The sequence below is a fragment of the Gymnogyps californianus genome, chromosome 1 (genome assembly GCF_018139145.2).
Source record: "Gymnogyps californianus isolate 813 chromosome 1, ASM1813914v2, whole genome shotgun sequence".
In the NCBI taxonomy this organism is placed as follows: Eukaryota; Metazoa; Chordata; class Aves; order Accipitriformes; family Cathartidae; genus Gymnogyps; species Gymnogyps californianus.
Window position 1 is genome coordinate 162,925,628 of NC_059471.1, and position 16,052 is coordinate 162,941,679.

The 16,052-nt window shown below is 48.5% G+C and overlaps 1 protein-coding gene across 3 annotated transcripts in view; it reads left to right on the top strand.

The window, feature by feature from the left end:
• The window catches only part of ZC3H7B (zinc finger CCCH-type containing 7B), a 48,040-nt gene that overhangs the window by 13,529 nt on the left and 18,459 nt on the right, over nucleotides 1–16,052 (top strand). Inside the window, exons 6-15 of one of the 3 annotated variants that reach the window (XM_050892492.1) lie at nucleotides 26–106; nucleotides 1,669–1,728; nucleotides 3,134–3,176; nucleotides 7,242–7,501; nucleotides 8,422–8,770; nucleotides 9,701–9,759; nucleotides 10,698–10,860; nucleotides 10,947–11,108; nucleotides 11,978–12,183; nucleotides 15,676–15,776. In XM_050892492.1, the coding sequence (XP_050748449.1) occupies nucleotides 26–106; nucleotides 1,669–1,728; nucleotides 3,134–3,176; nucleotides 7,242–7,501; nucleotides 8,422–8,770; nucleotides 9,701–9,759; nucleotides 10,698–10,860; nucleotides 10,947–11,108; nucleotides 11,978–12,183; nucleotides 15,676–15,776 (1,484 nt within the window). The remainder of the gene's footprint in view (nucleotides 1–25; nucleotides 107–1,668; nucleotides 1,729–3,133; nucleotides 3,177–7,241; nucleotides 7,502–8,421; nucleotides 8,771–9,700; nucleotides 9,760–10,697; nucleotides 10,861–10,946; nucleotides 11,109–11,977; nucleotides 12,184–15,675; nucleotides 15,777–16,052) is intronic. The other 2 variants (XM_050892506.1, XM_050892499.1) reach the window with 2 other exon arrangements.

The following is a 16,052-nucleotide window of genomic DNA, read 5'->3' on the forward strand; positions in this document are numbered from 1 at the left end:
GTCCTGCCAATGATTTTGTCCCCAGGATGAAAGCGTCACGCAACTGGGACAGGAGCTTGCCCAGAAGCTGGGACTGAGGGTTCGAAAAGCATACAAAAGACCTCAGGTATGACTTCTTTTTTCTTAGAGGCTATCCTTTGGCTCTTCCAGATTTATTTTTGCAAAAGTGGTAGGTGCTGCTCTGCAGTTGTAGACACACGTACATTACCCTGCAGTTCTTCTAGCGGGCTGCTGGCCACCCTCCTTGTCCTGACCCTCTGACTCACTTTGCCTTGATCCATTTCTAACCCCATTGCTGCTGTGTGTCTACTGCCAGGATGTTTCCTGAGTCCCCAGTTAAGCCAGGCAGAGCTGGGCTGGTGCTGCAGGAGGGGCCTCCGATGCACTGGGAGCCTGTGTTTTTTGGAGGAGAGGGACATGTGGCCTGATCCCAAAGGAGGTTTTGCATCACGGTCCTTTCCCTGTTATGGGATGAGAAGGGTGGGATCCTCTGCTGCATTGGAGGCATGGCTGGTTTTGTAGTGCGATGGGTCGTGAAGGGTTCCTGCCCCACATCTAGGCGTACACCTTCTTTGTGGTGGAGTAAAGGTCTGCGCTTTGGGAGAACAACAGGTACGAATCTGGTCAGATGCTAGGAAAGAAGGCAGCAAAAAGCGAGTCGTGGGTCCAATTAATTGATGCCAGTGGCTGGATCCGTAACCTGGCTCTACAAGAAAGTGCTGCCGTAACTGGAGTACTGTTGGTGTTTAAATGTATACCCTGGGATGGAGCTAGAGGGCGTTAGGCCACTGCTAGCGCTCTTGGATAAAGCTGCCTTGGTCACGTAAAATCCCAGGGTGCGTTTTCAGGAGTAGGGAACATTAGCTAGTAGTCGAGGCTTACGTTTGCATTTGCATCCTCGTCCCCATGCGCAGTGGTGTGTTAAACAGCCAGCATGTTCCATCTCCAGAGGGGCACCTTTGCAGTATGCGGTGAAGTGATTGGTGGGCATCCAGTTTGCAGAGAGCTTTGGGGGTAAATTTGGCTGTAGCATCTTATTCCTCTCCCTGACCAACCTCACCTGTGATTGGCCTACCCCAAAAAAACCCTTGACATTGTAGCAGCTCTCAACACTCCGAAATGATTCTGTCTCAAAGAAAGGAAAGTTTTACGCAGAAATACTTTTTGTAGCTGCTCACCGTGTTGGCCTTGCCACCTTTTTGCTGCTGTCATGTTACTCAGCTGTAATGGGCTTAAACCACCTGTATGTTAGAAAAATAAAAATTAAGAACTCTAAAATGCTTTTTATTATTTGAAATTTAGTGATTGGTATTTTGATAACACCTTGCTATCTCTTATATTGACTTCCAGCTTTCATTCCAGTGCTGTAATGCGTTCCTGAAGTAGTAATTTTGTAATGAAAAGACAAAAACTTCTGTTCCTCAGGGAAGTTTTTTGCTTCCTGATTGTGTGTTGGATGTTGGGTGTTTTGCACTGAGGTGTCCAGAACAGATATATGGCCCTTTCAGTGTTCAGAAAACTGTACTCTTGTGTCACAGTGGTATGCCTTTTGGGGTGGCTTTTATTTATGGGCAGTGCCTGGAAGGAAACCATATTGTAACCCAGCTTTACCTAGTTTACAAGCATTCATGAGCTGTCTCTGTTCTAAGACCTCTCTCTTCCTTGCAGCAGGAATTGGAAACATTCTCGCTACTCAGTAATGGCACGTCAATCAATTTGTCAAACCAGGTAGAGTTTGCATCCTGTGGTTGTTACTGTTCATGGATTGTGCTACTAGAATGCTTTGCGGTTTTATTTACATGCAAATTTATAACTGTCTTTTAGGATTTAAATATATTAGTGTTTTCTGCTTTTAAGGAATATTGCCAAGGAAATTAATTTCTTTGAAAATACTTCTAGTGACAACATTTTTGATGTCAGTAATTAGATCACTGAAGATGGTTATTTTTCTTAGTTATTGTGAATGTTTGCTTTCTCTTGCGTTTTAAATAAGTTTTAGTTTTCAAGTTTTTACATAGTTAGGGCAACACTAAGTAAAAGTCAGAAAGTGCAACTGCTGAAGAAACATACAAAATTAAATCATGCGATGTACTGAGCAAGGTACATACACAGTTTATGTATTCTTTGTATTGTCCTGTCACCTGGGAGGCCCACCTTGGGCAGGGCACTGTACAAATACTAAGCTAAAATATAAGAAATTGCTGATTTCCTTGTTCCATCACTGGGCAAAAAAAACCCCAGACACTTGCTGTTTTTACAGGCTATTTGGTACTTCGCCGTACTCCTTAAAGCAAACAAACTATAAAAGCATAAAAATTGTCATTTTGGACAAGATGGGATACTAAAGAATTAGTTTACCTCCCACCATTCAGTGACTTGCCTTCACATCTTTCTAGGAAAGCCAGTCAGCTTTCTTTAATAGTTGTGCCTAATTTTTCATTTGAAAATCTTTCCTTTTGGAAGAAATGAAAATAGTGCAAAAACTAGAAGTTGCAAAAACTATTGTAGTAGATGCAGTATCTCAAGAGTAATGCTTTACTTATGCCTTTTTAAGCTTAAGCTGAAGGCACACATACTTACCTCTGTTTATGTTTCTGTAAAATATAGGCGCATTTTATTCCTTGCCTGGAGCTCCAAGTCAGTAGTTGTCTTGGCGGAAACCTTTTCCTGTTTTGAGTTTGCTGTAAGAGTTTGTGGTTGTTAGATTGCAAAATATGTGAACTAAGAAAAGGAACGTTGTGTAAGATCATGCTAATCAGATCTCACACTGCATGGGGCTGACCGATTGATGTGTCCTGGGACTTGGGACACAGCGTTCTCATCCACACATGAAAAAAACTGTTCTATGTACAGATTTGCTCACATGGTTGGATATTGTGCGGGGCTGGTATTCCTTTGCAGCAGCAGGGTTTGTCCGCTGCTGGAGGTAAAAATGAATAGGCTCTTTAGATTAATCTGCCTCTTAAATTTCATTGGTTTTACTGCTCTTGCACTGAAAGAGGCCATAAAGGAAAAGAAAGGGCCAGATGCATTTAGGAGTAGTAAAGAGTCTCATCTGTGATGTGTGAATATCTTTTTAAAGATTAATTTCTGGTGATATTTTTCTCTCCCCTTTCCTACACCCTCTTTGCAGACCACTTCCAATGGATTGGGTTCGATAGATGACATCGAAACAGGTAAAGACATCTCCTCTCATTTTTGTGGCTTTGGTAAGGTATCTGACCAGGCTGTGAGGCCTGAGAGGTTCATCATCTTCATTTGTGTCTCTTCTGCCAACTCCTGGCTTTGGTAACTAGGAGGAGGAAAAGGTGGTGGGAAGCAGGAGTGGTTTTTTTCCTGCAGAAAAGCTTTTTGTCCAGGCCCAGTGAGAGACACGTCTGGGAATTAAAAGGATCTGCTGAGGTACACAGCGCTCTCCAGTTGTGCTTTCTTAAAGCTGGGCTTAGCAAAGCTGCTGAAACTCTGCTCCCAGCCAAAACAGTCCAGGTAAAGTGAAGTTAAGGTTGCAGGCGGCTCTTTGTGCTCTGAGCGCATATGGTCCTCCAAGACGTTGAGGTGGAGGAAATTAAAACAAAGGGAGTTGGGAGGGACCCAGGGAGAACTGTGTTCAGGGTTAGGCACCCAGGAGGAGCAGGAGGAGGGCTACGGGGTAGCTTTTCTCATGCCGGGAAACAAGTGACCTTAACTCTGCCCCTGTAGAACGGCTTGCTACGTGCTTTGCCCTTTGTTGTGTGCTGGAGCATTGAACTCATGCCTCTGAGCACATCAGTCTTTGTTCCTTTGAAAGGCAGCTGTGTGTGGGACGGTAAGTGTGAAGACTTACCACTGCAAGTAGCAATTGCTCTTTTTATACAAAGAAACTAATTTCATTATTAGGGTGCATTGGAAAACATGTTAGTTCTCTGCTGAATGCCAGTTCAGTAACTGAATGCTATGTGCAATCATGAGATCCAGTTCTGTGAATTAAGGAGAGTTTTTCACATTATCTTGCTGTGCTGAAGTGAACTCGTACTGCAGAGTAAAGAGTGACTGCATCCAGTAAGCTCTTTATCTAATCAGGATTTGGTGTAAGAGCAGCATGCCACCTTTGCTGCAGTTCAGGCAGAGAGCATCTTTACTGCTAGGAAATCTTTTCGAAAGCACTGAAATTACGTGTTATCCCATTGCCCTGAGAGTGGTGTGCCACCAGGAGGGCTGTGGGTGCTGGGTACCTCGAGAGTTTCAGATTCAAAGCTTTTTTAGCAAGGGGTTTTGGTGTTGTTTGGTTGTTGTTTTGTTTTGTTTTTAAGATGCAAACTCCTGAAGCCCCTTCCCCCATGCTTTGCTTGAAGTCATCTGATTAACTCAGCCCTGCCCTGCTCAGATCTGGCTCAGTATGGCCTTTGGCCAGCAAATGCACTAGGGAACCACTGCTGTTTTGGGAAGCGGAGCTAGAAACAGAGCTTTTAAAAGCACTGTACTTGCCCCTCTGGGACAGGCAGGTGCATGGCCAGAGACGCTACCAGGTGGGGGGCATGGTATGAGAGACTTGGTTCGGGGGAGCAGATGGACAAGCCCCTCATTGAGCTTATAATACTAATACGTGGGGCTTAGTGTCATGGCAGTGGCAGAAATCAGAGGGAAGCAGATGTGTGCCTGTGATCTGCTCATCAAAGAAGGCTGTTTTATTTTTTTAAGATGGAGCAAACATTAGGTGAATGCAGGAGGTGCATGAGCTTTCCGGAAGGAGAGGACATGAGATGTGGATATGGTGGCTGGTGAGTGAGGTTAGCAGATGCGGTGTCCTGAGGAAAGCAGGAATGGGAAAGGAGGGATAGGGAAAAGATTTGACAGAGGGGAATGGGAGGAAGTGGCTGAAGGAATGACAGAGTTTGGGTGGTCAGGGAGCGGGGAGCAGACATCTCCCTTCTGCCCCTTGCAAGTAGTGGAACCTGTTGGTCCCTGCTCTTCTCCTTGCCCTTCACATGCACTGAGCTGTGGGGGGTCCCGTATCGTTCTCTGCCTTTTGGTCATGCATTCAGCTTTTCAGGGTTTTGGGCCTCTTAGGGTGTGTGAGGGCCTCTTTCCTCTGCTTCCCAGTCTGAGTGGGAACTGGAGGGCCTTGTTCGTTCCTCAGAGAAGGTCTGAACTTCTGGATCCTTTGGGGCCCTGTCATTGTGAACCCTTTTGCTCCCCGCTGCCCCTGTCCCCGGCCCTTCCAGCGTGTCCTGTACTTCTTGTTGGCCCCTGGAGGAATCTTGACAGTACTCCAGATTTACACATCTGAAAAATGGGAAGGCACAAACTGTCCCTTTGTACTGAGAGAAATCTGGCCGAGCTACCAGCAGTGAGGCCAGCACCGAGGGAAGCTGGATGGCTGGCTCCTGTGTGGCTGGGGGGCCCGTGCCAAAGGGAGATGAGCTGAGAGAAGTCATCGCAAAGGGGGCATGGGGGTTGGAACTGAGCCTGATCTGAGGGGCAGCTGCAAAACTAAGGATGTTTACAGCCTTCCTTTGAGCCGCTGCCTGTGGCGAATGTGTCCAGCTGCAGCATTGAAAACCTGTGTTGGATCCCGTAAGGTACAACATGCGCTTTCCTTCAATCGCATGCATGAGGTTGTGGAGAGGGACCTGTGTCTGTTCCTTGCTGCTTCCCCGTGCTTTCCCTGCCTTTTGTCACGGCTCGGCCTCCAGTGCCTTGCACAGTGACCTTGGCTGTGGTCAATCCACGTGGACCACTCACAACAAATGCTGGAGGACAGGTTGCAGGGGGTGGTGGTGTGCTCCTGGTGGGGTTAGAGATAAGGGGGCCTGCATGTGTGTGTTGTCTCTGCTGTTGTTTTGTTCAGGACTTGGGGTTTGCAGGAATTGCTGATTTGCTGAGCTCTCTAAGAAGGGCACCAACACAGTCCTTGGTCAGTGAACATGCCATGTAGAGAATAGCAACAGGGCTCACTTGCCCAGTCCCAGTTAGAAGGGGATGGCTGAGTTCTCATGGGGGCTGAGTGAGCTGAGCTTGTACAGACAGGATATAGCATTTCTCGCTAGATCAAGATTTGTGTCTTGGAAGCTTGTCTAGTTTCTTTCCTGTTCTTATCAGTCTTTCTAATAAAAGCTACTGTCTATCCTTCCAAACTTTGCCTTGCTTATAGCCTTAAACCATCATAGCTACAGTGCAGCCACTGCTATCTGGATGAAGAAGGCAGCATCTTTGTCTTATTTCTTTTCTTTTATTCCAGGACATCTGCACAGGGGCAGAATTAAGGTAGTTTGGGTGCTTGATTTGAGAACTGCAAATGTAACGCTGCATTTTCCGAATTTCTAACATTTGAACTTTTTTTTTTTTTAACCTTTAATTTTTTGGAGAATAAAATGCTCTTCTGTGAAGAATATGTGCTTGTAACCTTAACTTCACTTAACAGAGGTTTATATTGCATGATGAGAACATCTTACCGTTTCAGTACTGTACTGGAGAGGCAAGGAAGCCTTTGGGAAAATCACTGCCTCTTTCCTGCCCCAACCCTGGCTCACACAAGTTCCCAAGGGGATGTTTGCTGCTGAGGTGTTGAGGGGGAGTATGGGCAGCAACCTCCCACCTGCAGACATCAGGAATCACTCAAGAGCAGGGAATTTACTTGGGTAAAGACAGCTGAGTGAGTCTGATGGGATTTTTTGGGGTCACATTGTTAGCACAACCTGGTCTAAGCATCCGATCTCTGACTCTTCCCAGCAGGACCTTGTGTTTTTTGTCTTCTGCCATTTGGGATGCCTGAGGTTTTAGAGAGGGTGTGCGAGTAAGCAAGCTTTCAGCTGGAATATCGAAGCTCCAAGGAGTAGAGAAGGCAGTGATTTCTGGAAATGCATTAGTGAGGAACATTAAAAAAAACACCGGGTGGTGGGTTACAGAGAAATTGGATTATGTGCCTTTGGCCTTTAGTCCTGGCCACAGTGAATTCAGTAACTGCTCAGCCACAGGTTTTGTGTTGTTCCTGGTTACTGTACATGCTTGCCAAATCCTGACGGTCAGTCTGGGCACTGGCACTTAGAGTGTATTTCAGCTATCGGTGAGCTATTGGAGACTGGGAACAAAAATGAAAGGGCAAGAATGCTTCAGACCAGAGCCCCCCCCCTCTCGGAAAATTGGCATACTTGGTTTTCGTGATTTGATGGAGTTGTACAATATTGGTTTTGCCAGGCTGTGCTCTGCTTGCCCCCTGCAAGAGGCTCTCCTGGGTGACTGGCTCTGTTTCTTCCTCATCACAGACTGCTCTATGGACCTGCAGTGCCTCCCAGCTCCTGTGGCCACCTCCATCCCTGTGAGCGAGGGGCTGGCCCCTCTGCCCTCTGACTCAGATGCAAAGGGCTTGCCTACCTCGCTCCCTGCTGCCAGCTTGCTCCCGTCTCCAGACTGCGTGTCCCTGCCAGTGCCTGAGAGTGTGGAGGACTTCACAGATGGGGACATCATTGGGGAAGAACTGGACTCCCTCCTGGACTCCCTCGCCGAAGGGTCACCATACCCTCTAGTAAGAGTGGGCGCTGCATGGGTCCCCTGCTTCTTGTTCCAAATAGGTCCTTGGAGCATGTGGATATGCGTGCTGCCTCTCTCTCTCTCTTTCTGTCACTCTTTCCTCCTAGCTCTTCCTCTGGCAAAACTCATTCATTCCTTCCTTTATTTCTGCAACCGGCTTGTGAGTATCTAAAGAGCCTGCCTCCAAGCCTGCTTTGCTGTGTGCAACTTCATGGAGCTGCCCCTCAAAAGGTACCCAGGATAGCCTTCCCCTGCCATCATCTTCCCCCTGGCCTCTGGTGTCCATGGAGTTGAAGCAGGCCTGAGGGTAGAAATGAGTGTGCTGAAGCAGGAATGATGGATGTATTTTATACAGTGGGCATGCTCTAATCTCGTTGTATTTTGTGCAGGCTGCATTCAGCCTAAGCTCTTTGAACAGGTCTGGGAGCTGTAGAGGTAATCTGTATTCATACTTATGTTGGATTTTAGTTGCCAGTGTTGCTGATGTTATGCAAGCCAACTTGGGTCTGGAAGCAATATAATCATATTCATGCAGGACACCTCTTGAGCCAAAAAGCTCTGATGAGAGGTACCGCGAGTAATGGTCGTTACCCTGACCTTGACACTGTGTGTACTCAGCTGCACTGTTTCTCGACTGGAGCTGGTTTAAGTGCCCAGCGCAGGGCTCTGCCTTGCAGACTGATGAGCTTAGGTAGCCCAACACCTCCTCAGGGACCTTGGTCCAGACTGTGTGCAGTGTAGATAGATTGGAAGTTCTGTGGGAAGTCTGCAGGCAGATGGAGCTGCTGGGTATCCTTTTGCTGCAGATAATACAACACGCACTTGAGTGGGAGCCTGTTGCTCTCTGTGTTCACTCAGTCTCTGCTCTTCATTCCTAATTTGCTGTTTATCCTCCCCCTTCCCAATTCCCCAAAGTCTCTGGTCCAGGGCACCATTCCTGCCAACCTGCCAACGGAGATGCCTCAGCTGATCCCTGTGTTTCCGGGGGGAACTCCACTGCTGCCCCCAGTCGTGACAGCCAGCATCCCTGTCTCCACCCCACTGCCACCTGCCTCCTTTGGCCTGGTGATGGATCCCACCAAGCAGCTCTCCTCCTCCTCTGTCCTGGATGCCTTTGAGGCCCCGCCAGGAGGAAGTGGCGGCTCCACCTTACATTCGCTGGATTCCCTGGATCTGCTCCCCTACACAGACTCACGGCTTGATGCCCTGGACTCCTTTGGGACAAGCAGAGGGTCGCTGGATGCCTTGGATTCCTTTGCCATTGGTAGGTGCGGGGCTGATGGGGTTTTGTGCTGCTTTACCTCTGAATGCATGCCGAAATTATTTCCTTCAGTGCTGAGGACATCTGTTGTATAGCTGTGTCTGCCGATGCTACAGAATGGGAGTACAAATGGAGAATGTCTTGGACAGAGCAGCGGAATATGTCTAGCTCAGGGGTAATGAGAAAGGCTGTAGGTGTGTGTAATCCCACATAACCAGTATGTGCATAGTGTGAAATCTCAGAGGAGAAAGGAACACAAAGATGTATAACGATGAGTGATGAGATTTAAACCTGGCTTGGTGTCCAGGACACCTCCCTTGGCAGAATTTGCTAGGCTATAACGTGATTCCTCCACCCTCCCCAATGACGCTTTGACATTTTGGATCAAATGAGCAAAATCCTGGTGACTGTTTTAGATGATATAGGACCTTGTTGCGCTGGGCAGAATGGTAGAGGCCAAGATGGGTCTCTCCCATCTCTGGATTCAGGGCAGTGAGTGTCCTGTTGAATGGGGCACTGCACTCTCATGTCACAAGGAGCAAAGCTGTGGAGGATGGTGGGCAAAGAGTTCTTGGCTAACTTGTCCCCAGTATTACAGCACAAGTATTTTGAGAAGAGCAGAGGTTGTCCAGTCAGCACTTCAACACTCAGATTCACCTAAGCATTGGGCTACCTTGGAGTTGCCACCTTGGGAATGCCAGCGCTCAGCAACATAGAGTTGGGTTCAGTAGGGTTTGGGGAACAAGAAGGCCTTTCCTGGAGTTTTTCCAAGACTTAGATAGGTGGTTTGGGGAAAAAGTACTAAAATGTTATGAAATAAATAAAGCAAATGGATTTAATAAACATTTGTTTGTCTTTTTGTGAGCAGAACTGCCTCTGAAAGTGAAATGATTGTTTTTGTTTTGTGGGGCTTTTCCCCCTTCTTTTGCCCAGAAGAAACTAGCCCTCAGGAACTGCGACACCCACCTGGCAGTCAAAAACCATCCCCTGTGGTGAGTGAGCCTCTCCTCCGTGCTGATGTCCCAAGGTGCTCTGGAGCCAAGGTAGTAGTGACTTGGGTGATGTAGGTAATTTGGGCCCCTCTTCTTAACCTGCCCCAGTGAATGTTGCCTCCCATGTTGAGGCAAGGCAGGTAAAGATTTCCCCAGAGTCAGTAGGAAAATGTTTGTTCCATCTTCATTTTTGTCTGCAACTCTGCATATTGCCAAGGTAAACATGGTGTGACCTAGGTTGTAGGCTCAACAGGAGATCATGGAGGCTGGTGTCCCACTATATCTGGCAGCCACATAACACTGAAGGATGGAGCGGAGTAAGCCAGCTTCGTCTTAAAACTAGTGAGGTTCTTTGCTCCTCTCTGCCCCTGTCAGGAGGCTTTTCCAGATACACTGTCCTGCCCCTGTCCCATGTCTCCAGTCTTGGAGGAAGAGGGGAGAATTATCTATAGTTAGCAAGCTTGGAACAAGAATTATTCTTAAGTTCCTAGCATCCTGCTATCCCTGTTACTTCAATGCAGAGCCAAGTCTCTGTCCTCAGGTTAATCTGCTCCCTGAAGACTCACTGATTAGTGGTTTGGTTTTTTTCCAGGTTGGGATAGGGTTGATTTGAGAGTCTTCAAATGCAGAGTTGGTCATGATGGAAGGAATGGGAAGGAGTGAGGGGAGCATTTTGTTCTGTGGCTCATGATAGAACACTGAGGTCCCTCACCAAGAGAGAAAGAGGCCTGTCTTTGAAGCGAACATACCACACTGTTTGTTATCTTTGAAAAGGTTGCGTGCAGCTCTTTTGGAAATGTAGTTTCAGATGTGAACATTTTGATCAGAGAGAAAATGAGGAAGGTTTTTGAGAGACTGGAATGGGGCAAGGGTTTAGAGAGATTTCTTACCCATGTGGTTGCAGAGCTGAGAAGAGAGGTATGTGTGTTTTCACTCAGGTCAGCCTTGGTGGAGTGAGTCACTCAGCTGTGCCCAAGGTCACCGAGCACCTGCTGTCCCAGCCAGAACCAGTAATGCCCAACACAGCCCTGCTGGTGAAGAACCCCCTGGCATCTACTCACGTCTTCAAACAAGCCTGTCATATCTGCTACCCCAAAACAGGTGATGCGTTTGCTCTGCCACCCACAGTGCTGGCCTGGGCTAGGGTTTGCCTTTCCCCAGGCTGATGGGGTTATTCTATCCTGCAGGGCCCAAGGCTGGCGATTACACCTATCGGGAAGGCTTGGAGCACAAGTGCAAGCGGGACATCCTGCTGGGCAGGCTGAAGAACTCGGAAGACAAGACCTGGAAGAGGATCCGTCCTCGCCCAACCAAAACCAACTTTGTAGGATCCTATTATCTGTGCAAAGGTGATCTGGAGGGGATAGGGCTGTCAGTGGCTGGGAAGGGGCGGTACGGTGCGTGCCAGGGGAAGTTGGGAGGTGACTTCCAGTTGGTATCACCTGCTGTCTCTGGGGTTTTCCTATCCCATCAGTAGCCCATGAACTGGGAGGCTCAGTACAATGAAAGGCAATGAGCTCCCATGCTGTGGAGAGCAGGCAGCTTTTAAAGTGGTGGAGCAGAAGAGTTGCAAGGGCATAGTGAGGTGCTGTGCACAGCCAAGCACTCAGAGCTGCCCTGTTGACATGGGCTTTGCTGAGAACCTGCCTCCTGTACATGTGCCTGCATTAGTCCCACTCCACCCAGCAGCCCCATGGCAGGCCTGTGGTTCTGCCTAGGGAAAAGCTCTCTTTGCCTGCTCCTTTGCTCCAGCCCATCCCTCCTTATGTGCAGGCAATGTGGCCGGACTGGTCCCTGAGGCAGTGTCATTACAAAGTACCTAATGAGATGGGGAGATTGCACGAGCCAAGATAACAGGGCCCCTTAGTGCTGGGCTGCTAGGAGAACTTCATCTGAATTGGCTTTAAAAGGGGTTGGTTAAATCGTAGTCTGTCCCTGGCCCGGCACTCAATTAAAGCAGGCCTCCATTTTGAGACAGTTTCCACAACATAAGGCATTGCTTGAGATTGTCACTATTCAGTAGTTTGCATTAACTTTCCTGAATGTCTTGGTATAGACAAACTTGGGGGGAAATGTCTTTTCTTTTTTTGTTAACTCTGTATTTTCTTGCTTTCAGCTCCTTGTGAGGTGTGGGCAGGGGGAGGAGACGAGAGAGAGTTTAGTTTCTGACTGGGCCGCCCTCCCTGTGTGGTGGTGTGTGCTGTTTGTTGCTTTGTAGATATGCTTAACAAGCAGGACTGTAAGTACGGGGATAACTGCACCTTCGCGTACCACCAGGAAGAGATCGACGTGTGGACGGAGGAAAGGAAGGGGACCCTCAACCGTGACCTCCTCTTTGACCCGCTAGGTGGGATCAAGCAGAGCAGCCTCACCATTGCCAAGCTCCTCAAGGAACATCAGGGCATCTTCACCTTCCTCTGTGAGGTACAGAGCTGGCGGGAGGGAGCAGGCACCCTTCATCATCTCCTCAGTATGTATCTGGACCATTGATACGTTGATAGTTGCCATCACGGAAACATGATGGGATGATTCACACAACTGGAGTGCTGCAATGGATGGCTATAAACTTTTCAGAAGGGACAGGCAAGGCAGGAGAGGCAGTGGGGTAGCCCTGTATGTTAGGGAGTGTTTTGACTGTCTAGAGCTTAAGGATGGTGATGATAGGGTTCAGTGTTTATGGGTAAGAACCAGGGGGAAGGCCAGCAAGGCAGATATCATGGTGGGAGTCTGTTATAGACCACCCAACTAGGATGAAGAGGCAGATGAAATATTCTATAAGCAGCTGGGAGAAGTCTCACAATCGCTAGCCCTTGTTCTCGTGAGGGACTTCAACTCACCAGATGTCTGCTGGAAATATAATACAGTGGAGACGAAACAGTCTAGGAGGTTCCTGGAGTGTGTGGAAGAACTTCCTAACACAGCTGGTGAGTGAGCCAACTACGGAACGCGCCCCGCTGGGCCTGTTGTTCGTGAACAGAGAGGGACTGGTGGGTGATGTGATGGTTGGAGGCCGTCTTGGGCATAGCAATCACAAAATGCTAAAGTTTTCGATTCTTGGAGAAGTAAGGAGGGGGGTCAGCAGAACTGCCACCTTGGGCTTCCGGAGGGCAGACTTTGGCCTGTTTAGGAGCCTGATTGACAGAGTCCCTTGGGAGGCAGTCCTGAAGGGCAAAGGAGTCCAGGAAGGCTGGACATTCTTCAAGAAGGAGATCTTAAAGGCACAGGAGCAGGCCGTCCCCATGTGCCGAAAGATGAGCTGATGGGGAAGAAGACTGGCCTGGCTGAACAAAGAGCTTTGGCTGGAACTCAGGAAAAAAAGGAGAGTTTATGACCTTTGGAAGAAGGGGCAGGCAACTCAGGAGGACTACAAGGATGTCGTGAGGTTATGCAGGGAGAAAATTAGAAAGGCCAAAGCCCAACTAGAACTTAATCTGGCTACTGCCGTAAAAGACAATAAAAAATGTTTCTATAAATACATTAGCAACAAAAGGAGGGTTAAGGAGAATCTCCATCCTTTATTGGATGTGTGGGGGAAACATAGTGACAAAGGATGAGGAAAAGGCTGAGGTACTTAATGCCTTCTTTGCCTCAGTCCTTAATAGTGAGACCAGTTGTTCTCTGGATACCCAGCCCCCTGAGCTGGAAGACAGGGACGGGGAGCAGAATGAAGCCCCCATGATCCAAGGGGAAATGGTTAGCGACCTGCCACGCACAAGTCTATGAGGCCAGATGGGATCCACCCAAGGGTGCTGAGGGAGCTGGTGGAAGTGCTCACCAAGCCACTTTCCACCATTTATCAGCAGTCCTGGCTAACCGAGGAGGTCCCAGGTGACTGGAGGTTAGCAAATGTGATGCCCATCTACAAGAAGGGCCAGAAGGAGGATCCGGGGAACTACAGGCTTGTCAGTCTGACCTCGGTGCTGGGGAATGTTATGGAGCAGATCATCTTGAGTGCCATCGCGTGGCACATGTGGGACAACCAGGTGATCAGGCCCAGTCAGCATGGGTTTATGAAAGGCAGGTCCTGCTTGACTAACCTGATCTCCTTCTGTGACAAGGTGACCCGCTTAGTGGAGGAGGGAAAGGCTGTGCATGTTGTCTACCTAGACTTTGACACTGTTTCCCCCAGCATTCTCCTGGAGAAACTGGCTGCTCATGGCCTGGACAGGTGTACTCTTCACTGGGCAAAAAACTGTCTGGATGGCTGTGCCCAAAGAGTGGTGGTGAATGGAGTTAAATCCAGTTGGCAGCCGGTCACGAGTGGTGTTCCCCAGGGATCAGTATTGGGGACGGTTCTGTTTAATATCTTTATCAATGATCTGGACGAGGGGATCGAGTGCACCCTCAGTAAGTTTGCAGACAACACCAAGTTGGGTGGCAGTGTTGGTCTGCTCGAGGGAAGGAAGGCTCTACAGAGGGATCTGGACAGGCTGGATCAATGGGCCAAGGCCAACCGTATGAGGTTCAACAAGGCTAAGTGCCAGGTCCTGCACTTGGGTCACAACAACCCCATGCAACGCTACAGGCTTGGGGAAGAGTGGCTGGAAAGCTGCCTGGCGGAAAAGGACCTGGGGGTGTTGGTTGACAGCTGGCTGAATATGAGCCAGTAGTGTGCCCAGGTGGCCAAGAAGGCCAATAGCATCCTGGCTTGTATCAGAAATAGTGTGGCCAGCAGGACTAGGGAAAGCGATCGTCCCCCTGTACTCGGCACTGGTGAGGCCGCACCTTGAATACTGTGTTCAGTTTTGGGCCCCTCACTACAAGAAAGACACTGAGGTGCTGGAGCGTGTCCAAAGAAGGGCAACGAAGCTGGTGAAGAGTCTAGAGAACAAGTCTTATGAGGAGCCGCTGAGGGAACTGGGGTTGTTTAGCCTGGAGAAAAGGAGGCTGAGGGGAGACCTTATCTCTCTCTACAACCACCTGAAAGGAGGTTGTAGCCAGCTGGGTGTTGGTCCCTTCTCCGAAGTAGTGAGCGATAGGACAAGAGGAAATGGCCTCAAGTTGTGCCAGGGGAGGTTTAGATTGGATATTAGGAAAAATTTCTTCACCAAAAGGGTTGTCAAGCATTGGAAGAGGCTGCCCAGGGAAGTGGTTGAGTCACCATCCCTGGAGGTATTTAAAAGATGTGTAGATGTGGCGCTTAGGGACACGGTTTAGTGGTGGACTTGGCAGTGTTAGGTTTGCGGTTGGACTCAATGATCTTAGAGGTCTTTTCCAACCTAAACAATTCTATGATTCTTTATGTCCCAGCCAGTGCCCTGCTCCCAGAAGGGCAGTGAGCAGTGGATTCAGCTGTGTTGGAGAAAGGAGAGGTAGCTTTCCTCCTTAGCCCTGCAGCTGAACCAGGTGCACACAGCCTCATGGGATCACCTGTCTCTTCCTCTGTCTTGAGATGTTGCTTTGAATCGTAATTTAGCCCCAGCTACTTTAGAAGTCAGAACCCCGTAATGCAACAAATTCCCACTTGATGTCTGTGCTGAGCCACTGAGTTGGTCAGTTAAGGATTGGCTCATACCATCTTGATGCCCTGCAGCAGAGAGTTCCCCATGCTGGCAGCGGTACATGTAAAGGGACATGTTCTTTGCTGTGAACTGGCTGTTCTTTTATTTGTCCCCATCGTTTCCCCCTTGTTCTTGCTCTGTTGGCTAACTGGGAAAGAATATGTGGCTCTGCCTAAAATTTTTCCAACCACAATGGAAAATACTTTTGAGAGTAAGCCAAAAAATGTTGTCCGGAAGCTTTTCCAAAAATTCCCTTGCTTTATTTTAAAACCCTACCACAAAGTTTTCACCGGGCTTCTTCTAACTTCGAACTTTAGAATAGGCTGGCTCTGGTTCTTCTTCCCCTTCCAAGTGAAGTGGCTCTGGTTCACTGCTCTCTAAGATTTTCCCAGCATGCTAATTCTTCTCTTCTCAGATCTGCTTTGATAGCAAACCCCGGATTATCAGCAAAGGGACCAAGGACACACCATCTGTCTGCTCCAACCTTTCTGCCAAACACAGCTTCCATGACAACAAGTGAGTGAACATTTTTTGTGCTGATGGAAGCGATCTCTCGCAAGTCCAGCCAGTTTTAACTCCAGGGCCCTGGTCTCTTTCTTTCTTTCGTCCCTGTGGGTTCCAATCACAGGGCAGCTCAAAGCACTGTGTGCTTCACCCTGCATATTTGCTCCTGGTGCTGAGGGATTTCAGGCATCAGCAAAGTCCTTTGGAGTCAGCCCAAGTTTTCCATTGACTTAAATTGCTTTTCAGTTTGGCCTTTACATAAAGGTCAAACCAAAGATCCTCTAGCTC